Source organism: Neomonachus schauinslandi, chromosome 6 (assembly GCF_002201575.2).
Source record: "Neomonachus schauinslandi chromosome 6, ASM220157v2, whole genome shotgun sequence".
In the NCBI taxonomy this organism is placed as follows: Eukaryota; Metazoa; Chordata; class Mammalia; order Carnivora; family Phocidae; genus Neomonachus; species Neomonachus schauinslandi.
This window is the reverse complement of record NC_058408.1, coordinates 137,742,811-137,769,592: the sequence shown is the minus strand read 5'-3', so window position 1 is coordinate 137,769,592 and position 26,782 is coordinate 137,742,811. Positions and strand designations below refer to the sequence as shown.

General features: G+C 48.1%; 1 protein-coding gene across 1 annotated transcript in view; it reads right to left on the bottom strand.

Annotated features, from left to right (window-relative positions):
• Positions 1–25,520, bottom strand: part of HABP2 (hyaluronan binding protein 2) — a 32,208-nt gene extending 6,688 nt beyond the window's left edge. The window contains exons 1-9 of the mRNA XM_021699813.1: positions 25,356–25,520; positions 13,754–13,790; positions 6,958–7,068; positions 5,449–5,556; positions 4,147–4,263; positions 3,173–3,292; positions 2,524–2,695; positions 1,230–1,327; positions 77–332 (exon numbers count right to left, since the gene is read on the bottom strand). Of these exons, the coding sequence (XP_021555488.1) occupies positions 77–332; positions 1,230–1,327; positions 2,524–2,695; positions 3,173–3,292; positions 4,147–4,263; positions 5,449–5,556; positions 6,958–7,068; positions 13,754–13,790; positions 25,356–25,424 (1,088 nt within the window). The 5' untranslated portion in view covers positions 25,425–25,520. The remainder of the gene's footprint in view (positions 1–76; positions 333–1,229; positions 1,328–2,523; positions 2,696–3,172; positions 3,293–4,146; positions 4,264–5,448; positions 5,557–6,957; positions 7,069–13,753; positions 13,791–25,355) is intronic.
• Positions 25,521–26,782: the final 1,262 nt, after the last annotated feature.

Below are 26,782 nucleotides of genomic sequence, written 5' to 3'. Positions count from 1 at the left end.
GCTGCTCAGATTGGAAAGGGAGAACACGCCCCAAAGACTTGAGTTTCCCTGGCCTCTGCTTTCAGTAGGCACCTACTCGGTGCAGTGGGCAGCAGTAAGCACCCAGCAGGGGTGGATCAGCGCTCCCCCGCAGAAGTGGCCATGGTGCATGGAGACAGTCAGTGGCAATGGGGTCTGTAGGGATGCCTGCCACGGGTGCTTGCCCGCTGTGCTCTTAAAGCCTCCATAGATCCTCTTGACATTCCTCTTCGTCATCTCAGTCCTCCCACATGAGTCAAACCCTGGAAGCTCAGTCAGAGGCTCTGTGGGGCTTTCCTCTGTGTCAGCAATGTCTGTGGGACACAAGAAAGACAGATCACACTACTCACTTTCCTTCCAGGGCCTCAGAAGGGACCTGTCAGAGGTATGACTCTGAGTCCAGCAGCTTAGCAAGTTTCAGAGTTAAGAGACTGCACTGATGCATACAAGGTGGGCATGTAGTAGATACACAGTTAATATGTGTTAATACATGGATTCCTATGAAACAAGTCTATAGAATTAATGATGAAGATGTTGCTTTTTTTTTTTTTTTGAAGATGTTGCTTTTTACTTCTTATTTTGACATGTATACAAAAATGTGTGTGTAAATATGTAAATCCATCACTGGAGGAAGGGTTACTTCAGTTGATTTTTAAAGAATGGTTGGATATGGACAAAATCAGACATAGGATGGAGTATTCTAGACAGAGATGACCATGAGAGCAAAGGCACAGAATTGAAACTATCCAGGGAGGTAATCCCATCGATCAGGACAAGGTGGGAAGGTGCAACTTTCCGGACATGGGTAGAGAGGTGGGCCAGAGAAGCCTGCCAGGAAGATAGTGAGGCTGAAATTCTGTCCATGTTGCATCCTGAGAGGCTATGGAGTCTCAGCCAATGTTTGATCACCACTGTATACTGAAGACCTGGCATAGTGCCAGGCACATAGCGAGCAATCCATAAGTATTTGCTGAGTGCACTGTCTGGGAGTCAAGAAACATGAGTTTATAGTTGGATCACTGGCCTCAGTTAACAAAGGTATCCAGGCTTGCTAGGCATCCTGAAAGGGGGGGGCAGAGGATTGGGCATTTGGGTTTCCACTGGGATGGCAATTGGTAAAACAGGTGTGGCGGGTGAACAGGGTGAAGAGATGGGGTGCAGGAGCCTGCAACCTCACCATTGCTGGGGCTTCGGGACAGCCATGTTCTTACCTATGGCTGAGCAAGCTGGGATCTCGCAGTACTCCCATTTCACCTTTGCATTGTTGGCTTTAATGAAACACCATGGCTGTTTGTCTCCATCTGGGTTTCTAAAATGAAAACACAAAATAACCCACAGTCAAGGCTTGGTGAACCCCCTGAACCTCATTAAAGGACCCTTGGATAAAAGAGTACCAAGTTCCTGTGTCCCCCCCCCCCACCCGGGGACCACGTTCCATTCCATTCCTCCAACAGGTCAACAAACCCTGGCACATAAGTGTTTTTGGCAAAACTTTAACTTGCAGGGTAGAATCCCAATGACCAGAAAACAGTAAACAAGATGTGTGCCAGATCCACGGGACATATCAAAGTGTTTGTAGGAAAAGAAATGAGGTCCCTGTTGAAGATTCTCCTTTGTCAGGAAAGTGAAATAGCTACAAATGCATGGTGAGAGGAGAGACTCTGCCAAGACCCCCAAATTCCATGCGTGGGAATTCTCTGAGGAAGGCTGCTATGAGCATCGCCCTGGAAAGCCCTCCATGAAGGGAACAGCTCAAACTGAGTGAAGGTGGGAGGTAACTTGCATTTTCTGCAAGGGAAATCCTCTGGCTTAATGGAACCAGTTTAAAGCCATACAAATCCTGCCCCTTATGTGCAGATTCTATGTGGTTAGAGCAGTGGAGGAAGCCAACAGAGTAGTCTGGAGGCAGCAGGAGAAGAATGTAACTAGTCATCACCAGGTATAGAAATGACATTATCCTGATGTGGGAAATCCTGAACATCCTGTGGCAGAGACTGCAATGCTCACCAGACCTTCCATTTTATCTTCTACGTTTCTCCCTTGAAGTTGTGCAGGATGGCATGACTATTTCTGGCCAGTGAAATATGTGTGCAGAGATGATGTGTCCTTTCTAGGTTCAGGTAGTAAAAAAACTCATGCTCTATTTTTGAGTCTCTCCTTGCCTTTCCTGGGTATTTGAGTAACTCTGTGGAGCTAAGACTCTCCCTCACATCCCACTCCCCAACCCACATGACCCATGAAGCCACAGTGAAAATTAAACCCTGAGGTATTCAAGCAACTGGGATTTGGGGCTGTTTGTTACAGCAGCTCAACCTAGCCTATCCTGTGTAGGAAAACCTTCCTAGAAAGAAAGCTGATGAGTTTCAGTGTTCCGCACTACCCACCCCCCCACACCCACCCAGTTTCTAAGCTGCCCAGGAACACTAGGAGCAGGAAAAAGGGACAGACGAACCCTTACACTGACAAGCACCCAAGACTGCTCATGGGGAAAAAGATAAGTTTTACCTGCAGAAGTTGTGCTCCCCGATCCCATGGCTCTCAGCATCTTCCATAAACATGTTGTAATTCTCCTGCAAGAGGAGGTGGGAGTTCCAGTAAAGGCATGAGTGTTGGTTGACTGTCTTACTCACTTTCCCTCGGTAGGAGTAGCCATCACCAACGTAGCAGTCATCAGGACCTTGGAGAGAGCAGGCAGGGACATGGGAACTGAGAGGGACTGGCATGCTGCTCCTGAAAAGGACCTGGCAGGTGTATCAAGTGGGGAGAGGATCGGGCCTGAATATTGATCACCCTGAGCTTGCACCATGAATTCCAGAAGGAAAGTGGCTTGTATATTCCATGTTCAGCCCAGCTTAAAAACATGAAACATGGTGGTTGTGATGGAACTTAGATGGAACTTAGTTCTTTAATTTTGGCTCACACAAAGCCTGGTGGCCTTCGGGTTGAGGGCCAGGGAGGCCCAGGTGTACCTGATTTGCCTGCACGACATCCCAGTTTATGACTATTTACACGGAGCCAGGTGCACCCTATGCCCTTTGGTTGGAAGGCAGAGGCAATAGTAGAGTTTGGGAACAAAACCCAAATGTAAAAGGATTCCAGAGGCCTCATTGTGGCCCCAAGTTTCTGTTGAAGTGGCGGTGGTAGAGATCCATACCTATTTCACAGAATCTCCCCTTGAACTGGTCAGGGCAGGTACAGGCGAACTTGGTTCTCCGCCTATGCCGGGAGCAGGTGCCGCCATTTTGGCAGGGATTTGGCCTGCACACAGGAACTGCTGTGAACACAGGAAGCAGGGCCAGGAAGGCTCTTCAGAAGGAGTTGTAGCTACATCGGAGATGATGAGGAGATCTCGGTGGCACTCTTCTGGTACCCATCCTTTCACAAAAGTTGGGTTACCAAAGGGGAAAGACAGACCCACTGACACTCTAGTAAATGGACACATGAACCTTAAGAACATAAACAAACATGGGTGAGGGAATGTGATGGAGGCCATGCAAAGAAGAACATCTAAGTAAATGGGTCACTCAGTGAGGAATAAGAGGTATAGACTGAGCAGGAACCTATGGGCCAGTCTGAGCTAGGCTGAAACCTGGCTCTGCCCCTCGATAGCTGTGGGACTGTAAGCGAGTCAGTTAACTTCTCTGAACTTCAGTTCCTTCATCCATAAAGTTCTTCCTTGTGGTATTTTTGGAAGAATGTAAGAAAAAATGTAAATCTCTTGGGACATTGCCTGACTCATTGCAGTGACTAAGTACAGATTTAATCCCCTATATGGCCCGTTCCAGGAATAGACCCGGGCTTACTTCCTGGAGGAAATGAGTTTCAAGATTATTCTTTTTGGATGAGAAGGGACACAGGTTAGTCAATTCCCCCTAGACTCTCTAGGGGTGATGCATTTTCTTTTTTTCAAGATTTTGTTTTTAAGTAATCTCTACGCCCAACGTGAGGCTCGAACTCACAACTCCGAAATCAAGAGTCACATGCTCTACTGACTGAGCCTGCCAAGTGTCCCGGGATGATGCCACTAAAACGTCAGAGGCATCTGGACTTCCACACAATAGGTTGTAGATGTTCCAGGCACAACTCAGAGAGAGAAAACCTAGCAGAGCAGGGGCCTCCCGCACTTACCTGTGGAGCAGTCTGGACCCCTGTAAGGGTGTTTACAGGCACAGCGGTAATAGGGAGGACTCTGGGTAATGAGACATTCGCCCCGGTCACATGGGTTGTTCTTGCACTTGTTTTGCACTGTAGGAGATACATAGAGAAGTAAGCAACATGATTTGGGGACAAATTTTACTTACTGGGGTACCCGCATAATACAATGTTTGGGGGTGGTGGTGAAGCGTGACTGACAGAGTGCGTGCCCTTGTCTGTGGTCCCGAAATACCATGCTACCCCTGGACAAAAAAAAATTTTTTTTTTTAATAAATCCTTGGGTCATGGATGATTGCATCCCAGTTCCTTCCAGAGCTCATATTCTTTCTTACTCTATCTTTATAAAAAACCTTGATCATTTTTATACCTTCAACAAATAGAGCTACAATTTGAGTTTCTTTACTTTGCAGTTGATTTTATATTTCATTTACAATTTTGTCATTATTTGGGGAAGTTGAGGGATGAACCCAGGTACTATGTTAATGCCCCAAACCATCCTGAGGCGTTTATTGAAGGACTTATAGGATTGGAAATGGAAGGAGGGGGTGAAGAAGGCACAGAGAAAAGAAGACAACCATAAAGCCCTATTTAAAGATCCTCACTGCCTCCCTCATCCCAGTTAGATGGTCACCAGATGGAACAGAATCCACATTCTCTCCAGCGGTTCACTTAGCCCATAAGGGTTCTATTCTCAATATCTTATCACATAGCTTCATGTTATGCCCATAAGAGGTCACCGAAGGCAGACATCATTTTTATCAGAGTCTCCATAAGTGAGGATGGTAGGAAGAAAGAGCACATGGGGATGGGAGCCAGGCACCACAGCTCTAATATGTGCTCTTCTCCTAAATAGCTGTGTGACCATGATCAGGTCCCCTGTGTCTCTGGGTTCCCTTTCTCTAACTGGGTTGGGCTTCATCTGCCTTCAGATTCTTCCTGCTCTCTCATCTGAGAACAGTGTTTCTCTCTTGCAGTTAGTCCAAACACTCTAAACAACAAGCCCTGAGTGTAGAATACATCTTGGTCAGAGTCCAGCTCTTATCTCCTCTTAGCCTCAGTGTTCCCATCTATAAAATGGACATACCAGTCCTATCCAATACACATGGGTAAGGATCCAATGAGATGTCGCTTGTTATCATGCCAAGGAGTTCATTATGGATGATGCAATATGTATAACCCTTTCCATGGAATCATTCAGCCCTTTTTACCCCCTAGAGTTGGGGTGCCTCTTGTTCAACTCAGAAGGAAGAGGGAGCCCAGTGAAAGTGCACTCACCATTCTGACACCTGTTTCCAGAGAAAGGGGCTGGACAGCTGCATGTGAAGGTGTCCCTGCTGACAAGGCAGTCCCCACCATGTTCACAGGGGTTGGACAGGCATGGATCTATGATACGTGGACAGAAGTCAATGATCACAAAGCACAGCAGGTGAGAAGCCCCCTGCTTGCTCGTCAAACTTCAGTCTCCTGGCCCGAATGAGAGAGCGAATGCATAGCCGGTGACTGGGGAAAGGGGGAAACATGAATTGCCCTTAAAGAGCAAGGAAAACTGCAGTCACAGGACCAGAGAGAGATTCAGGTTAGTAAGAGGACAGGCGAGAAGGAATCTCATTGAGTTTCTCATTGAGAAACTCCCCTTTTCCACCATCAGTGTTTTTCTCCTCCCAGTCTCGCTGGGAGTGCCACGGGGTCTGCCTCTGATGCTGAAGGCATTTCATAAGCCTGAAGACCTCCCCTACTCCCAGTGCCCGGGGGTGGAGGTCAGGAGTGGGGAAAGAAAACCCACCCCTAATGAAACACAAGCTTTCTGAACATCAGGAAAGAAGACCAAAGGCAAGAGGGTGACAGAAGGATTGGCGGCGAGGAGGAAATGACCCAGTGGCCTTCATCTTTCTTCAACTACTTGTTCAGTTAGATTTTGTCATATTTCATCTGTGCCTTTGGCTTTTCATGGTTGTCTGAATGGATCTTCCCTTGGGGAATTCTTTATCCTTCTGTTCACACACATTGTTCTTTGGTTCAGGAACTAGGATCCCTGGGCCCAGCTCTTGTTTTGATGGTCGCTTCTGATGTTCCCCTGATGCCCTGTATCTTGGCCCTGCCTTCCAGGCCACTTCGCACAGTTACAGTTTTTATTCTAGCTGCTAAGTGCATTCCATTCCTTCTCCTGGCTTTGTCACATGGTTTTGCTTGGGCCCCACTTCTCATTTTTCCTTCTGTCCCATTGCTTGGGTTAAGAAGCCATAAAAACAAAAACAAGTGTAGAAGCATACATCTGAGTGTGCACACACACACACACACACACACACATCAACTGTGCAAAGCTTCCGAGGAATGTAAAGAGAAAGAAAAATACAGCACAAAGGGAAGGGAAGTTTCAATGCCACATTTGTGAAAGCTACAATCTGATACTGAATGCTAACCCAGCCTCTTCTGCATAATTAGGACCTACCTGTAATCAAAGCTAGGAAGTGATTTTGAACATGACTTTTACTCACCGTGTCAGGTCACCCAGATGATGATGCACTAACTTGCTGTATGACCCTAGCTAAGTCAACGCCACTTCCTCTGTCACTCGAGGATGGGAGAGAGAGTCTCTAGGAACCTCCCCAGTCCTCCTAGTGTATGATTCTAACTGAAAAAAGCCAGCCTAAGTCATTTATCCGATACCCATTCTATGATGCTGGTCAGAGAGGAGAGAGAGGCGTTTGCATATAATCACACATAAACTCCTCTAGCAGAGCTGGCTTCCTCCCAGGAGAGCCCCCCAAGATCGTTGGCACCTACCGTCCTCTGTGTAGTACCAGTCAGGATTTTCCTGGTAGGCAGGAGTATTACTGCCGTTCTCTTCCTGGTTGGATTGCTCGTAACTATTCTCGTAGTAGTCAGGGGTCCAATCTGCAGAAGTGGGAAGAGGATGGAAGAAACCCTAATCATTAGACCCAAAGACTTCCAAATCCTGAAGAAGGATCCATGTGTCTTTCTAGCTCCTCAACTGATGGGGTGGACAGAAGGGGTTAGGCGTGGTGAGTTTTCCTCTGGTGTGTTTTATGACCCAGCAGGGCAGTGTTGGCATTTGGCAGGGTCCAGAGCACCTGATCGGAAATGGGGAGAAGTCAAGTTCTTGCTTTCCACTGACTGTGACCTTGGACAAGCTACTAGTATTCTCAGGCCTTGGTTTGCTTATCTGTGAACAGCAGGAAGATGATTGGGGTTTAGAAGGTCTCCAAGGTTCTACACAAGAGGTGCCCAGGGTGAGACCCAATAGCACCTGAGCACCTCCTTGGGCAGTTTTGTGAATAAACTTTCTCCCTGGGCCTTTATTAGTCACCTTAGCTTATGAAGTCAAAGAAACTCATCACTTTCCTCTTGGTCACGGCATCAAAGTACTCTCGTTGTATCTCTAGCGTCATCCTAACAGCTAAGATGTATTGAGCCTTTACTATGTACTGGGCCTTGCGCCAAGCATTTTACAGAGCTAATTTCACATGGAGAATAAATGGCAGGATCTGGACTAAGGCAGTTGATCCCCATATAGCTCCTAAATTGCATCAGCTCGACTGCATTCAGCTGGCTTCTTTCACTGCCTTGGTTAATTCACACTTACCCTTGGGGAAAGGGGTGCAACCATTCCCATCGCATACCGAGCCTGCTATTTAGGATTTGCCCAAGGACAACCTAGAGAAGATTCATGGATTTTGCCCAGTGAAAGACAGGGCAGGGTATGGCACTGCCCACAGGTGTCAACCTCATGCTAGTCAGGTCCATTGGGAAGAGCAAGTGCATGCATAAGGCTGGGCTCGGGCTCTCTGTCATCTGGGGACTTAGAAGATGCTGGTGGCTCTGTGGCTCATGGAGAGAAGTTCGCGATTTGAAGGAAGTTGGGCTGACTTTGCTCTCCCCGGCTGGCCGGAGTGTGGCAAGGCGGCAAGTTGAAGCTATAAGGACGCTGTCTGGAGATGCATATGGTAATGAGGCGGGAGCAAATGCAGCTAGCAAGACTTGCAAAGGCACTCCCGCAGAGCCAGCCGGGGGCTCGGAGCATGCCACTTTACCTCAGCCTGATTATCAACCGCATTATCTCCCTCGTCTCTCAGTCATTCCCTTATAGTCTTTATCTCTTTGGCTTTTGAAAAATCGACTTTTGCACAATGGCTGTTTTATATTTCCCATTAAAATGGAACGATCTTTTTATTTCCTTTTTGAATACGCCAACTCTGGTTCCTTGCCAAAGTTTCACCTCATTTATCACAGTGTCAAGTCAAGACTCCCTTTGCTTGCTCATTATTTCTCGCGAGCTGCTTTTCCCCACTATGAAAATGCTCCCAGAGGAGGCCACCTTTCCAGGGACGAGGATCTAGGTTGAAGATAAGGCCATTGTCTTCCTGGAGCAAATAAAGTTTCTTTCCATCTAGCACGATAAAGCAGAGAAAGAGAGTGAGAAAGTGAGGGGAAAAAACCGTTTTTCGGAGTTTGACATGAAAGATTTCAAACTGACATTTGGGAGAGACAATGGGCTGGTAATGAGCTCATTACATCATTTATTTATTTCTTTTTTGGTTTAGAGAATTTATTTTTGTTTTTCCAACAGGTGTTTATAGATAAGTGCCTTCAGAGTGCTCCTGTAATTTTTCCCATCCCTCCCACGGGTTGAAGGTCAGCTGGGCTAATCTCAGCTCGGCCATTAAGAATCATTCCCTTTGCAGATATTTGGAAACGGGGAAGGTGTTTACATAAATGGAGTCACGTGACTTTTCTAGGTGGTGGGGGATGGCTGAAATGTCTGCTGGAGGATTTTAACTGGAATCCAGCCTTGTTAACAAGGTCTGCTCAGCTCTCAGCGAAGCTAAAGAGGGAATAAGACATGTAAGCTTTGAGTCATATGTCTCCTAAACAAGGTAAAAAATCCCTGCTCTTCCCTGGGGGGTCCAGGGCCCTTGGTTAAGGTGGAGTGAAGCAACAGAGGCTCAGTGGCCCCAGGTCACCAGAAGTCAGCCGATTGGAGTTCTATGCAAGGAAAGGCACCAAGATCCTTTACCTTCGGGGCGCCTGTCCCGTGTTTTCAGAGCGCTTTATAGAAGCACCCCCTGGCAGGGCTTCTCCACCTCCAAACTTAGCTTATTTTGTCTTTTCTATGCTATTGGCACTTAATCCCATTGTCTACATAAGAAAAGTGTGTCATGCACCTACGATGGGCCAAGTATGACACCAGGCTCAGGAAGGCACTGGGAGTAATGGAGAGATGTGCAGAAAAGAGTGGGATGTGGCCTCCAACACAGGAGCTTCTGGGCCAGGGTGAGTCGGGGAGGAAAACCAGCCAAGAAAGGAGATGAACGGGGAGCGGAGAGGCAGCAGAGCTAGATGTGGCCGAGTCTAGCTCAAGTGGCTTCACGTTCCACGTAGGCACGTTAGTGCAGTATGAGCCAATCCCACGGGGGAAGATGGCCCCGACTCGCCACCTCTCCCTGTCACCTCATCTTTAGCAGTGAGACTTTGCAGGTCCTCCTACCAAGAGATGGAGTTGATTTCCCCACCCCTTGGGTCTAAACTGGCCTTGGGACTTGCTTTGACCAATAATAGCATGTGCTGGAAGGACAGTGTGCCAGCACCAAGCCTGGGTCTCAAGAAGTCTTACGCACGTCCTCTCCCTCTCTCTCTCTCTCTCTCTCTCTCTCCCCCCCACCCCTGTGACTGCCATGTGTACAAGTCTGGCCTATTCTTTGGAGGTTAAGAGAAGGTGTGGGGCAGCAGATGGCCTAGCACTTCCAGTCAAGGCCTCAGACATATGAGAGCCCAGCCAATCTATCAGGTGACTGCAGACTCAAGAGGAAGCCTGGCCAACATCTGCTGAGCCTGGTCCAGACCGGAGGAAGTGCCCAGCTGAACCTGATCTAAATCGCCAACCCAAAGAATTGAGACATGATTCTTATTCTATTAAGAATATCCATGGTTGAAGCCACTAAGTTTGGGGTAGTATACTCTGCAGTAATAATGAATGAACACACAGGGCTTGACTGATATTGGGTTGCCAGTGGGATAAGAATTGTAGATATTTCCTCAGTGGCCCAGAAGGCTGTAGAGTGTTAGGTTTCATAGCTGGAGCTCAGATGGTACCTCTTTCTTGTGGTTTATTATTCAACTTGGTCTATAATTGTTCCCTCCAACTAGATAGTTGGTGTCTTACAAGCGAGGGCCATGTCTATTCCTCTTTGTAGACCTCAGACCCAGCACAGAGCCCTAGATGCAGTTAATGGATGTGTTTGACAAGTGAGTTTTTCCCTCTGTGGTGGGGCCTCCCTTCCTTCTGATTGGCCAGTACAGAGCTCGGCCAGCAAAGTTAGCATTTGCTTGGAGCAAAGGAAACGGGGAACTTAGGAGAGAAACTATTTGAGATCTGGGTCATAGGTATTTGGTGAAGAAGATGCCTGTTGAGCTCCGTAGAGTCTAGAAATTTGTCCAAGTGCTTTCCTGCATCGAGAGGGGTTAGAGCCCGACCTAGAATTTGCTTCCATTGCTGGGTTGGAGGAAAACACCGCAGGTCCAAATACAGATTATTGGAGACCTTCTCTAGGCTGTAGAAAAGGAGAATGCTTCGGGTGAAGAATGGGAGCTGCTCTCTGGAGCATTTTATATTAGGTATAAAAAGAAATCCTTGTGGATTTGTCTATTTATCAGAGTCTGTTTCTAGAACTTATCAGGAAGGATGGTGAGAGTATCCTGAGCTAACTCAAATCATCCCAATAACTGGTTATTATCTATTGAGTACTTTCTATGTACTGGACACTATACTAAATAAATGTGGTGGCACATGATCTTATTTAACCGTAGAGACACCCGTGGCATATTCCGATTTGACAGAAATGGGAAAACGAGAGCAGGAGGAGGTGCTATCCAAACCCAGGTCTACCTAACTCCAAGTCTGGTTTGCTTTTCTACCGGCCTGGGAGCCTCTTGTGGGTTTGTGTTTCGTGGAACTCCATGGGTTTCAGCTTCCAGGAAGTAACACACGTCGAGAAATCTTTTTTAGCACATGCTCCAAGTCCCTCAAGCGGGATTACTGTGGTCTGGACCCAGGGTCTCTCGGAAAAAGTCAGAGTTTGTGTGATGGGGGCTCCGCAGCTGCTCTGGTTAAGGAGCTTGCCAGATGTGCGGAACGGAATAAAAATCTCTGGAATGCCGTCCCTGTTGGCGTCATCCATCACCGTGGCACAGACGGTTCCTCCGAGGGCCTCCCCCAAACCCCAGCCCTGTTGGCCTGTATCTGACGCTTCCAATCCAGCTGACAGGGCAAGCTCAGCGGAGACCCTCACTGGCAGGTGGCAGGACAGCTGATGGATGGGCTCAGCTTGTGTTGCTGGGCAGAGCCAAGCCAGCTTTGAAGAGGCATTTCCGCAGGCCCGTTGGCTGTCACGGCACCTGCTTTGGGGAGATGAGCAGAGTCTGTGCTGTTTGATGGCCACCTCCTCGGCCACCCACTGGGGACTGTGGCCCAGGCGCCTTCTGCTCCCGCAAAACCCTCGCCATGCACTGTGTCCAGCAAGACCAGCTACAGAAGCCGCTTGCCTGTGGACACGGGCATGGTGTTTCCTTGGCCACACCGCTTTCTAAAGCCGGCTGGGATCTGACAAATTCCATCAAAGCACCACCCCATGTGCAATTAGAGCAGATACCAACAGAGGCATTTAAAAAACCTAACCTGCTCTTTGCAGAAAGGCCCGGCTACTACATCTCGCCCCGCTCCACAGCCAGAGGTTGACAGAACACCTCGAGCCAGACTTGGGAGCCCAGGGATGGCGGGCTCCAGGGTCCCTTCATCTACTCACCAAACTGGCAGAAACTATTGACAGAGTTCTTCTAGAGCCTAGACTTTCAGAATGGTAAATCCAATACTCTCCACTCCCTAAGTGGTTTTTCAGCCTGTGCTTAAAGACCACCAGTGATGGAGAACTTATTACCTCCCAAGAGCCCAACAGCCCATTCAGATTTTTGGACCACTCTGATGGGGAGGAAGTTCTCCTGTTTGCAGACCAAATCTGATCCTATCACTTCTAATCTCTTTCATTAAAGCTAAAAGCCTTATGAACACAGAGAATGAATCCTCCCTTTTCTGTGATCCATGTTCAATGGGGCCACTGCATCCAGTTGTGTAAGTTGTTCACTGCAAAACATCAGTGCCATGGTGTCAGAAACTCGCGGTCACTGAAGATGTCTTCTGCAATTTTCTGAATGATGGCCGTACAGTGTCTTGAGGTAAAGACACCTCTTAATTCTCACAAAGTTGACCTCGTGGACTAGGAGTGGATCTGCTTTTCAAATCCTTGAAGAGAGCGAGGTCTCTGGACTCTTCTATGCTCCTTGTCTGCCGTGTGACCCCACAGTTCTGGAGCTCCATCTCTCTGACCGCTGGTGCCTGAGTGGTGTGTGCTGAAGGCCGGGGAGGGGGCAGCTCTTCCCACCTCTTGGCTTTGGACCACCCCCTGCCCTGGACTCCACATGTGGATGCTGGTGCGGGCAGCTGGGGGGAGCCCCCTGAAACAAGATTCCTCCAAGGAATTAAATTATATGTTGTCAAATAGAACAGAATCCTTTCCTTTGGGGAAGGACATAGACCCTCTGAAAACGCACATGCCATGCTCAATTCCACAAACATTCCCTGAGCATAAGGGGTGGACAAAGCTCAGACATCTCCTGCCTTGAACCAGCACAAGTCTGTCTGCCCATCCACGGCTTTGCTGCTGGAGAATATTGACCGTCACGTGGATTTTGACCCAGGTGTCCCCACATTTGCTCCAAATAAGCCCTTGACCCAAACTTTAGACAAGACCTCCATCTCCATGGGCTGGCTCCCTGGCTCTGGTCCTCTGTGGGGTACCAGCACAGGTCACTGCCAGTGGGGGATACCAGCCTCCACCCTGGTGGACTTGGGTGTGGAGTTTTCTCTCCCTTGGGGCTCGGAGCAGTGAAGGGAGACTTGGGCCCCGAGTCAGAGATTGGGTGACTGCTAGAGCAATAGCCCTGCTCGGCTCGGGCACAGTGGAGGGCCCCGGGCAGGGCGGCAGTGGTGGGGGTGCAGGTGAGGGGCCACCGCAGGGGCGGGTCAGCCTGGGGACTGCCTGCATGGCCCAGCGCGGAGGACCTGGCTCCCGGAGTGAGTGGGGGCCCAGGGCCGGCCTGCCTGGAGCCAGTAAGTGCCCGATGCCACCCTCACTTTGTGTCGGCCTTTTCAGCTCATCTCATCACTAACGGGCTGTGTGACCTGTAGCCTCCCCTCGCAGGGCCTCAGTTTCCTTCTCTGTAAAATGAAGGGATTTAACTGTATCAGTAGTTTTTCCCTTGGGATCCTGAGACGGGGAACCAGGGGTACTCATGGGCCACTCAAAATCAAGTAAAGCATGATGTATGTGCACGGAGGGACAAATACCGGGAGTGCATTTTCTGGGAAAATTCTTGGAAGGGGTCAACAACATTTCTGAATTGTTTGAATCCTGAGCTGTGCCAACACTTACATGCATGGGTCCCCTTTCTTCCATCCCAGAACCAGCCTGTAGTTTGTGAGGAGCCCCAGGGCGATCCACACACTCACCTGGGTCCGGGTCTATGAGTAAAGACATCAGGGAGAACTGAAAAAAACAGAAACAATCAGAAACCAACACAGGGCTGAGCAAGGTTGAGTCAGCTGACTGGCTGGGTGCCTCCCTAAGCTCCTGCAAGGCCAAAGGAACGTCTCCCAGGGTCACATAGGAGGATCAAGAACGCTGGGTGCTCTGGGATGGCTGTAGCTGGGATGGGTGGGAGGGAGAGGGTGGGGCCTATTCTGAAGATGCCTCCTTCTTCTTGTGCCATTTGAGCATTGTTCTTGGTACGGACTTGTGGTGCTTGTGCGTACCTGTTCTCATGCTGGGGCGTGGCTGCTCCCCCCGCCCCCCGCCCGGTACAGACAATCTCGTCAGTGGTAGTGATTAGCATGGATTGAGCATCTCCTGTCTGCCTGATTGTGCGTTGCTGCATCTCATTCTTATAAGAGCCCTATAAGGAGGCTTTTATTGGCCCATTGACAGATGAGAAAATTGAGGCTCAGAGGTCACACATTTGTGATAGGATTTGGATTCACACTCAAGTCTAGGTGATTGCTTTGGGTGACAACTCCTTGGGCTGGGGATGGACAGATGCTTAAAACTCTCCAGTGGCTTCCCATTGTTCTTGGAATAAAATACAAACACCTGCCACAACCTATGAACCTCCCCCCATACCCCTCCCTTCCACTGCCCCTTAGTAATCTCCAGCCACACCTGGGTTCCAATGTCATGAGTCAAGCTCCCCTCACCTCAGGGCCTTTGCACTTGCTCTTCCTTCTGCCTGGAAAGCTGTCTCTCATGACCATCACTAGGTGCCAGCTTAAATGTCATCAAGGAGGCCTTCCCCAACTCCCCTATGGGTATGACCCCCTCCCCCATTGTTTCGTCACTCTATCCGTTCATTTCCTCCATAGTTCTTATTGCGACATGTAGTTTACATTTGTTTATCTGCACGTTATCTGTTTCTCACATTGACTCTGTCCTCCAGAAAGGCAAAGATCTTGTCTGTTTCATCACTGGTGTATTACCCCATACTGAGCATAGTGCTTGGCACATGACGATCTTCAAAGAGTTTTTGCTGAATAAGTAAATAGTGTTATGAACAGTTCCTTTTAGAATGCAGTACTTACCGGAAAAAGAAAGCTTTACTCATTTAATAGCTGGAATATTTGCTTTTACTTAATTCAAGGGTCAGCAAACTCAGGCCCTTGCGGGCAAACCCAGAATTGTGGTTTTACAAATCAGATTTGATTGGGACACAGCCATGCCTATTTTTAAGTATTGTCTGAGACGTCTTTGGTGCTACACCGCCGAAATCGTTGTGACAGAGACCAGACAGCCCCAAATATTTCCTTCCTGGCACTTGACAAAGTCTGCTGACATCCGATTTAGAAAAAGAGGGTTCTAGCCCCTGACGGGTCTCCCTTTGGGTCTTAGCCACTAAAAAGCTGTGGCCAATGTGGTCATCTTCCCAGTACCCACATCAATCTTCCTCTCCCTCCAGCGGAAGTTTTGATTTTCTGTTTTACTGTCGGCCACTTTAACCATTTTGGGAATTAGGCAGCTGGACAATAAATTAGAAAAGACAGGTAAAAAGAAAGACTGCATCCTGACAGGATGTACTGAGCGCACAACATCAACAAGTGGGATTCTTGACAAAAATGCTTACCCTGAGTCTACCCATAAGGCATATGACAGGGGCAGATAGTGGCCATTCGACAAAACAACCAGCCTCGACCCTACAAAAATGTCAGTGTCACGAAAGACAAAGAAGATGGGAAGGCTGTTTTTCATTAAATGAGACTAAAGAGACAGGACAACCAAATGCAGTGAGTGATCCTTGTTTTTAAAAAGGAAAAAGCTATAAGGGACATTATTGGGGCAATTGAGAAACCTGAATATAGACTTATATTAGAGAATATTAGCATACCAATATGGAATTTCTTGAGAATGATAATGGTATTGTGAATATATCTATATGTATATTCAGTGTGTTATTGTTTCCACTTTCTGTAGATTTGACAAATTCTACCACAAACGGTTGGGGAGGGAGCGGGATGCAGAGAGTAGAGAGGCCCTTAGCTGTCTGGACTGTGCCTGTCCGGGTCTAATTGCCTCACGTTCCCCGACCCCACACCTGGTTTCTGCAAAGGATGAGACAAGGGCTGGGCATTTCTCTTAGGAAGGGGGTTGGTAGTGGGGAACCTGATAGAGGGAGGGCAAGTTCAGGTCTCAGGGGTATTCCTGGGCCTGGGGGCTCGAATGGGGAGCATCTGAAGTTGACCCCTCCAGGCTTGAGGGCCAAGGCAGTGCCAAAGGAGGGGCATGAGACAGCCCCAGGTGCCAACGTTACCCCCCCTGCCAACTCTGCCTTGGTCCTGTCCTTTGCCCTGCCTCCGCTTCCCTCCGTGGAGCTCATCTGGAGGACAGGGCCTGTCCCTCTCTACCCCTATTCGCGCAGCCCAGAGGAGGTCCCCACTGAATTCTCCCATTTGAACTGAATTGTGTGGGCCGTGCCTGTCCACTGTCGGCCCCAAGAAGTGCTCAGGATGGGAGGGAGGACTTAGAGGAACAAACTTCCTTGGGGCCCAGTGCGCAAAAGGCCCTCTGACACCTGTGCCTGGGGCCGGAGCCCCAAATTGTAGCTCTGACGGGGACCAGGAGGGCCAGCCAGGTGCTGTGCCGCCCACAGCCAGCAGGTGGCAGACGTGCCCTTCCCAGGAGCTGGAGCTGGAGCTCAGAGGGAAACCAACAAAAAGAAACCTGGACCTCTTGGGGCTGGGGGCCCTGCTGATCCCACTGGCTTTCGGGGAGTCGGAAGCAGCTGCCACCCAGCTGTGCAGCCTGGGCTGCGTGTCTGGGGGTCCCAGGGATCTGAAGCCGGCCCACTCGTTTTGTGAATCACCAGGCCCCCGGCAGAGACTGCAGTGAAATGTGGAAAGGGGCCGCCCAAACACAGGCTGGATATCTGGGGGACCTTGTGGGAAAGGTCAGGCCAGTAGCCGGTTATTTATGCCCTCCGTCTGGATCCTGAAACTAATCTGGGTGATGGGGCCGGGGGAATGGGTAGGCACAATATTTGCCTCCTTTCATCCCATTATGGCATTCCGTTTTTCCACGGTGACAGGGAAATGATATAACTCCTACTCCTGGGACTTGCAAATCCAAGGAGGAAGACACCTAAAGCAAAAGAATAAAAAGAAGGAGGAGACAACCGTGGTCTCCGTTGACATGTATCAAGAGCTGACAGTGTGCTAAATGTTGTACATGCGTTTGGTCTCTCACTTATTATACATAATACTTGATCATTGAGGTTCTATAATTATGTCCATTTTAGAGGTGAGCAAACAGATATACAGAGACTAAGTTGCCCAAAGTAACTCAGCTGGTCAACTGCTGGAGCCAGGATGGAATGGAGCCAGCCTTCCGTCAGAGGCCTTGATCTTAATTTCCATTATGATGAGGGATAAGGGAGCCATGGCAAGCATTCACTGGAATGGAAGAATGAAGAAGGAAACAGAAGAGCTACCTAATTCTAAGAGAGGCAGGGCATGGAACTGGGTGATGAGATCAGACCCCTGTCCTTGGAAAGCTTTATGAAAGGCCTGTCCAGACTAGCCCAGGCCTGGCAGGACACAGAGAGGGCCACTGGGCACCAGTGACAGCTGCAGAAGGTACAAAAGTCAGCTCCAGCCTCGGCTGGTCCACTGTGGCTAACGCATCTCAACACACATCTCCACCCAGCTCAAGGGGCACGCCAGTCACTGCCTGCTTCTTCCACCACTTGTGTTCCTCATCTCAACATGGGCTAAAATAGCAGCTTCTAGTATCTTCTAGGGTCTTCTAGGCTAAGGTTGGTTAGTGGGAAAGACAGAGGCCAGAGAGAAAGATACTGTCTCTGAGTCTTACTGATTTACAGTGTAATCTCCTTAGGGGTGAAGAGCATAGAAGTCTAATCTGTTTTGGCCTCTCTTTAATCTAATTTAATCTTTTCCTAGATTATTTCAATTCTGGTTCTTCCTCTAACCTTTCAGAATTCTAAATCTTCTGGAAAACAAACAAAAAGGCAGAGGCTAAAACTCTTGAGTTGATGAATCCCAGGCTTGGGAAGCAGAAGAGGGGGGATGGGGAGCTAGACCTGTCCCTTGGGGCCTGAAGCTTGGCTTAGCATGAACCAACAACAGAAAAACCTTTCCCCTGGTGGGTAAAAACTGGGGACTGTAATCCCACCATCCCTTCCTCCTTGGATGTTCTACCATGACCTGGTGGTAGATCAACGTGGAAGAATTGCATTCCTCCTGAGGGCAGCTGGGTGGGAGGGAAGTCTGCCCCGGGGCCAGGTGAGGATGTAGCCATGGAGCTGGAAGGCGGGCCAAAGACAGGAGTGCACAGTTCAGCAGGCCAGTCCTCACTGTTGGACAAAGAGCTCAAGGTCAGGGTGAGAGGTGGTGGTGACAGAGGACAGAGGTTGTCAGGGTTCCGATCACCAGCCCAAGTATTGCCCCATACACCCCCCACTCTATCTCCTGCTCCAGACAAACTAGGTGACGAAATTAACAGTTGTGCAAAGCCACTTAGACCTTTCCGGGGGGGGGGGCCCCAAAAACTGTGATAAAATACACATAACACACTACTTTTTAACTTTAACCATTTGTAAGTGGACCATTTGGTGGCATTACTCACATTCCTATTGTGTGTAATTATCCCCGCTATCTTTACCCAAAACTTTCTCATCATCCCCAACAGAAAGTCTTAGTCATTAGACAACTACTCTTTCCTCCCTGCCCCCAGCCAACCTGTTTTCTCTTTTCTGTCTCTAAATTTGCCTATTCTAGGTACTTCGTATGTGTGGTATCACAGCATCTGTCCTTCTGTGACTGGCCTTATTTCACGAGGCATAATGTTCTCAAGGTTTATCCGTGTTGGTAGTGTATATCAAAAGTTCATTCCTTCGAAGGCTGAGTCGGATTCCTTGTATATCCATTTTGTTTACCCCTTCGTGTGTTGAGGGACGCTTGGGTTGTTTACGTCTTTGGCTGTTGTGAGTAAAGCTGCTGTAAACACTGGTGTCCAAATAGCTTTCAGTTCCTGCTTCCCATCCTTTTGGCTTGTGCCTAGGAGTGGAATTTTCTGGGTGCTAGGATAGTTCTACGCTTAACTTTCTGAGGAACCACCATCCTATTTTCCACAGCGGCCACGCCATTTTACATTCCCACCAGGCACGCGTGAGGGCTCCAATTTCTCCGCATCCTCACAGACCCTGGTTACTTTCCATTTTTAAAAAGTTCTAGCCATCCTAATAGGTGTCAAAGTGGTGCCACTCGGTCTTTTTTTTCGGTCACAAGGAATCTTGCCTTTCTTACTTTAGCACAGAAGCTGCACGATGCTGTCTCAGAATCGACAGGTTCACTGTGGCTTTGCTTTAATCTGAAGCTCAGGGCAAGGAGGCAAGGGGAAATTATGGAGGCCAAAGAAGAAAGCCCTGGCCATTGCTCTGGGTGGGTGGTTTCCTTCTTGGGAGCCTGGGTGAAGCAGGACCATAGTGACCAGCAAGGGTGCATTGCTGAGAAGAGCAGGTCTAGAGCTTTCCTGTATGGAGGAGGAAACTAAGGCCCAGGGTGTGTATGTGTGTGTGTGTGTATGTGTGTTTGTGTGTGTGTGAAGTATTCCTGTAAGGACATGAGCTGATTGGGGCAGGGGAGGGACTCAAGACCAGACCTCTTTGATCCGAAGTCAGTCACCTGTATCTGGCTCAGAGGGACTCTGTACAGCTTCTCTGCTTTCAAGCTCAGAGCTTTAGAGCCCACTCAGATGCCCGCCCAGGTAAGTGGGGGCTGGACTATAACTTCATGTGACAAGCAGAGAGGGGGTGGGGCGGAGGGAGGAGCTCCATGGCAGTTGTCATTCTTTGCAGGAGAGCTGGATGAGAATTCAGATTCCTGGGCCCTATCTGCAGAGGTTAGGTGTCCATGAGTCCTGGAGTAGGCCTAGAACATGAATTTTCAACCAGTACCCAGGGGACTTTACCCTCAGCCTCGCTTTGTTTATACCTGCCTTAGGCATGAAGCTCCTGGCCAAGGAGACTGTGGGCTGATCTTTGCTCCTGTGCAAGGTGTTGAATCTCCCTGTGCCTCGGTTTCCCCAATTGTAAAAGTAAAAATTTCCTCGTCCTGATGTTTTTTATTCAAGGGGATGCGGCTGCTCATGGGGAGTGTAGCATTTGCAAAGAATTGGGGAGGACTGAAGGTTAGGGAGTAAGGTCATCCAGGATAGTGAGAAATGGATAAAAACACTCCTTTCTGGATGTGATAATGCAGTTGGAAGACCTTTGGAAAGGCAAATGAACAAATAAAAGAATAGGATGGGTCGGAGGCCAGCCACATGGGCATAATTCCCCATGTTAACCTTGGCCAGTTGGCCTCAGCAAACAGCTCAGGGGCTCAGAAAAGTAACTTCCCGCTGATGGGAACCCAGTCCAGCCCTGAAGCTGTGCTTTCTTTAGTGTGGAACCGGGGATCCCCAAGCTGATTTGGGTGGTGCTTGGCCAGGGCGCGACACCAAACACAGCAGGAGGCGGTCACTCCCTTCCTAATTCTACTGTCAACCCTCCCAAACCCATCACAAAGAAAAACTCGGTGGAGCTGGTAAGTCTCTATCCTCTCCGCCTCTTGCTAGTCTCCCCACAAGGAGAAAGCAGGCTTGAGGTTCTGAGCATCCGTGTGACAAGTGTAACCGGTAAGAATTCAATGACATCATTTTCTGTGATTTTTTTCCCCATTTATAGTAGGGACAATTTCCTTTAAAAATAAATCTATCAAGATAGAGAAAAGATAAGTATGTTTAAGGAACATATTAAGAAACTGGCTTGGGCTTTAGCAAGATTTCGTTCATGAGTAAGGTTTGACAACACTGAACGGATTGGTTAGCCCTCTGGCAAGCCTCGATGCTTTTGGTGTTAGAAAGAAAAACTGTAGGGACTGTGGAAGTTGCCTCCGGGTAGGAGCAACTTTGTCTCCTGCCCGAAGCTAGAGTCTGAGACCACTGACTCTCTGACGCTTCCACACCATGCGGAACCTCCTCTTCTGTTCTTGAGTAGCACCTGACATTGCCAATCTCTAGCCCAGGGGTCATGAGCTTGGAACTGGCATTGGGCAGACCTAGGTTTGAATCCCGGCTCTGTAACCCCCCAGGGCTGCCATCTGCGGCAGATTATTGAACTTTTCTATAGCTTAGTTTCTTATTTGTCAAATGCGGATGACATGGCTCCTAACTCATGGGGCTCTCGGGAACCTTTCATGAGATCATAAACAGTAGGCACAGGATAGCTGACATATGGTAGAGACTTAATAAACTTAATAAATGGTTGCCACTATGATTATGATTATTAGCCACTGTTGTCAATGAGTTTGAGTTTCTTTCTTTTTTCCTTCCTTCCTTTTCTTTCTCTTCTTTCTTTCTTTCTTTCTTTCTTTCTTCTCTTGCTTCTTTCTTCTTTCTTTTCTCTTTCTTCTTTCTTTCTTTCTTCTTCCTTCCTTCCTTCCTTCCTTCCTTCCTTTCTTTTTATTTTTTGCAAAGTGTGGACATAATTGAGGAGGGCTCACTAAGCATAACCTCTTCCTGGGATTTGTTCGTCTGGTCAGAGGCATGTCACACCAACCCCCACCCCTTCATTTTTCCTGGGATCCTTGCCAGGTCCTAAGCCAGAAAACCTTGTTATATTAATTATGAAGAAAAGCATGTTTTATTTAAAATCCTGGCTGCCGAATATTCTGCCATGCTGTTTCTTTGTGACAGCAGCATGGCTTTTGCCTTTAGGGAACCCTAATGAATTTAAAATATAAATATATCTGTGCCTATATATACATGTGATTTTCCCGCGACCTGATTTCCTTAAATACCAGTGCACATCACCAAAGCTAATGAGTTGGAATTGTGCTTTGGATCAGTTAAAAAAAAAATGTAGGAGAAGTTGCAGTGAAATTCAGTCCCTCTCTTTTCCATAAGACTCTGTGTGGGTCCAGCAAGAGGGAAGGACATCCCTCCTGGGTCTGAAAGAGACTTGGACATCCTGGAACATTGAGGCTTAGAAAGGGGTGGCTTGTATCTTCCCATCAAAGGCCTGGTTTAGTCCTGGGGGGCATGCAGATTTGGATGCTCAAATTAATCAGACATTGAACCCAGTTACCTGACCATCCAAAACTGGCTCCAATCCTTCAACATCCACACTGTTTCTGCATCGTAACAGACAAGCCGGGCTCTGTCTTGTTTCTATCTCTCTCTCTCTCCAAGCTAGAATCTGGCAGATAATGTACATCTGTCAAGCAAAAGGGTGTCAAAGTAGAAAGTGGTAGGGTCTATGGACTCGGGGGCTTGAATTTCTTCTAAAAATGGGAGCAACAGCCCCTCATCTGGTTGGTGCCAAACAGGAATGTGAGCCCCATGTTACTAAAATGTCTGGTTTTCAAGAGAAGCTGGGAATTTGTATTTCTATGTGAAATGTTCTGATTTGCAAATGTCACCAAGCAACTGAAAGGAAATTCAAATACTCTTAGGCTGACCTTCTACCCACCAAATAAAACTTGGGCTGTGAGCCGAATGTACCCCAAGTTGCCGATTTGCAGACTCTGGCCTATTCAAAAATGTCTGTGGTGCTCTACCTGAGAGGATGCTAGAGTTCCAGAGTTCTTAAATCCAAACTCTAGGGTTTAAAAAGTCCAGGAGTGGGAACAAACACATTGGGGAGAGGAGGGGCCATTGTCTTCTGTCCTCTCTGGAGATGGGCCGAGCTAAGTAGGGCAGGCCTGAACAAGCCTTGTCCTCTGGCTTCTGACCCTGGAAGAGGTCAAATTCTATTATGGCCAAGCCCAGTGGCACCCCCAAATCACCCAAGAACCACAGCAAGAAGAGATTTCTGAGCCCTGGATGGTGGTGCCCTTCCTTTTCACAGTTGAGTGGGCTTCCTGTAATGGGGAAGGAGTTGGGCAGACCTGGGCCTCAATCCTGGCTGGGAAGTTAGTTTAATAACTCTGGATCTATTTCTCACTCATAAAATGGGGACAACCATACAAGGCTGTGCTGGGGACAGGTGTTCATTAAGGAAAACCAAATCTAGCCCCATCCAGGAAGAACCTATGGCTGAAGCTCTGATGTTGACAGCAATCACATTTGACCTATACCTTTTTGGATCATAGATATCTGAATAAAAATCTAAGTTAGAGATGAGCTCAGAGAGAAGGCATTATAAGGTGTGCTCCATGACCTAAATTCATATGTCCATACAACCTTCCAAAGGATAGTGATCACAGGCCCTGTGACTGCTTTTCTCTAAAGTTCCAGAGGCACATGGAGTTGTTACACCCCAACCAGCACATAAACCCCTGGTCTAAGAGCTCCCTGTTCCTACACAAAGGACCATGCCCTTGAAGCTCTTTGGACAGAAGAGATCTCATCTTTAGCCAGGGTCCAGGCAAAAGACCTGGTCCAGACAGTGGACAGCATCCCATAGTCTAGAGCTCAGCTCTGCCACTTCCCAGGGGTGTGAAGCCAAGCTGTCCATCTTCTCCTCTGTGAAATGGGAGCAATAACAGTTCCTACTTTTCAGGGTCCTTCCTGAGATGAACTGATCCACTGAAAACACAGAGCCTGGCTCACAGGACTTCTCATTAAACGATAGCAATTGGTTAGTATTTTTAGCTATGTGCGGTGGGAGAGGCCGCCCAGCCCATCTGGCTGTGTGGCTCCTTCCCCCGATGATGCCCCCGAACTCTCCAAAGCATCTGAGCGAGTTGGCCACTTTCCCCTGGATGTCTGTGGCCTGGCCTGTGGAACGCAAGCCGCCTTCCCGACCACCTGTCTGGCACACATTTGGGGTAAGAAAACATTCCAAAGCCCTGAATCCTCTCTCTGGAACTGACTAAGCTCATTGCCTGAAGGCTATCTCTCATATTTTCTCTTTTATCCATTATTGACTTATAATTTCATTGCTAACCCTAAAAATTCACCGGGGCCTGCAAAAAAGGGATTTTTGGGGACCATTATCGTTTTGTGAACTTCAAACAGACTGCATCAACTCTCTCCTTGCCTGCAAACTTCAGGCTCTAATTCTTTCCAACTGGTACTTTCTCTGGGCCCCTTGTGGGCCTCTGATAATTGCCCCCTCTTCCTCTAGACTTGTGCTGTTTCTGCTGGGTCTCTGCCCCAGACATCCAACAAGCAATCAAATGAGGTGTGTGTGTGGGGGGGGGGGGGGCTTGAAAATGTGTAATTGCAACCCCAGCACACATATACAAGTCATCATTGGAAAAGAAAACTCTCTCAGAGGTGAGACACTTGACAGGTTAATATGGGGCTAAAGTAGGGGTCTGAGGACGGTTTACCGAAAAGGGAAGAGAGGCTCTTGTTTTTGAAGTATCTAATCAGAAAACCTGAAACTGAACCTGCTTCCTACAGGAAAAGCTCTATGGAGTAAAATGGGAAATAAAATGCAAAGGTATTTCACAAGATAAAGAGGTTATGACTGTTAATTCAGTTCCCATCCCCTGCTGCTTCTCTATCCACTCCCCCCCGCCCACACGCACACACATGCACAAAGCGGGGCATTCTCTGATTTTACAGAGAAGTTGTATTCATTCTGTAAATTTTAAGGGAAAAGAGCTAACATTTATTGAAAGCCAATACATCACCTCATTCAATCAGCCATGGCCCTCCCCAGATCAGTGAGAGATTATCAGTTGGTTTGCAGTAGAGGAAACTGAGGCTCCGAGAGATTATGTTGCTTGCCCAATATTCCACAGCGAGAAAGTGGCAAAGCTGTGATTCAAAGCGCTGGCTCCCAACCCCACTCATGCCTAAACCACATCTGGTAGGGAATTCCAGGAGGCTCTATTTCTGCTGATGGCACCTCTCCTGTGCCCACAAAGATCCAGCCAATAGTCCGTGACCACAGTGGCCCACAGAAGGAGCTGACCTCTCCTCTAGCCCTCTGCTCCCAAATGCCGAGCATCCCTATGCAAGACCCTCAGATGGCATTTCCTTTCCCTGCTCACCACCACCTCCCTTGGGCCCCTGCTTCCCCTCCCTGCCCCATCTACTAGGGTCCTGTGAAAAGGGAGAAACAGTATTACCCACAAAGCTTTCTCCAAAATGAATCCATCTAAGTAAACCTGTTGCCAGGATCATACGCAACCAGCAAGATTCTCCTCTAGAGCCAAATCACAGGGGATCTTACCCTTGTGTTGCCTGAAATGGCTAGAAAACTGTGTAGGTCTATCAACGGGGTACAAAGAGAGTCGCTAGCTTTCAAAGCCTTCTCAAACAGTTCTCTAAGGTCCACGCCAGATCCCAGCCCACTGTCTTAGCAGATTTTCTTGCCCCGGTCCCTTTAGTTGTAAGGCGCTCAGGGACACTCTGCTCCAAGAGGGCTCAAGTCAGTTACATGGTCTCGTGGAACAGACTTCTCAACAGCAACCAACATTACAGGCATGCATTGACTCTTACAACCCGGCCATATTCAACTTCACAACTGAAGTTTCTAGTCACTCCTGGCCCAGCTGCTTTGGTTCTCCTCATAACCTCAGTCTCTCAACTACAGACATTTGAAAGGAAACTTACCCCCATGGCTGTCTTTCCTGCCAGAACCATTAACAGCAGAATATGGAGGTCAGACATTCTGGCAAGCATCTATGCAGTTTAAGAACTCTTGCGTTGCCTGACACACAATTTCTTTTGTTGTCTATGCCTTTAGGGTGGGAAAATGTCAGACTCCAAGGATTCAGGAGCAAATGAAGAGGATGCCAATTATTAACTAGGCATCAAATACTGTTTAATGTTTAATGTTTTGCAAACCAACTATCTTGATTAAACAAATGGTGACTTTGGAGCTAGGCTGAGTCATGGGGTGGTTTCTTTTCTGGGGAGAAAGTCTCCAAAGAAAGTAGCAGAGTTCAAGAGCCCCGGCCCCTGGGTGCACCCCGGGGGCTGCTGAGGGTTCAGTGCAGGAGGTCCGAGAGATAAGGACCATCCCAGTCGCAGGATGAAAGCCTGGGTTCGGGTAAGGCTTCTGCTATGGGCCGTGGCCATTGCTGATTCAGACAGAATGTTAACAGAGTTCTGATTCATCAAATCTCAAACAGAATTAAGGCATGGATGGGCTCCTAATAACATCACACTTTCTATTCATGAAAGATAAAGGATGCAAACCTGCTATTGACAAACATTGATTCTGGGCCCTTTGAAGCATTGCCCATGGTTGCTTGTTGGCTTCAAAAGTTTTCTTTTAAATCTCATTACATAAGGTTTTTACTTTTTAATTATTTTTTTGCTTTCATTGGAGTCTTTCTTTGATCAAGAGGGCGAAGAAATCACGATGCTCATATTTGGGGCCCGTTGTTCTCTCTGTTCCTTATTTAGCTACACTGGTTTCAGGGACAGCTATATAAAGCAACGTTACCTATGAAGCGTGGGTTCTCAGGAACACAATTGATTTCTTTAATAGGCATCATCTTGAGCTCTTGTAATCACCTGATTGCCCACAGTAATCTATGTAAGGGCTCCAGGAATCCTCCGTCCTGAGTCCTGAATCCCAGTTCTGAAACCTTGCTGCCAACCAAGGCAGGTGCTCACCTGGGGCCATAATGCACTCGGACAGCTCAGTGGCTTCTTTTGGCTTTGGAAGCCAGGTTGCTAGCCATGGAGGGCCCCCCGCCCCCAGGTACCAGCCCAGGAGAAGGCCAATCAATGCCTCGGGCACCAGATGTCCTTGTAGGACAAATCAAGTCATGCCATTTTATCTCCTAAATAACTCCAAATCTGTCTTCTTTTCTCTACTTATTTTGTTTCCAGCTATTTTAGACAGCCGTCAACTACTCACTCTTGGTCAACATCCACCTGCCGTCTATGACACATGTATGCACTAGTCCCTTTTTCTGGAAAGTTCTTCTCTGGACTCACCCTATTCTTCCCCTAATCTTTACTCCCACCTTAATTCTGTTCTTAACTCCAACCCTAATCACTCTTTAGCAAGTTTATTTAGTTAACTC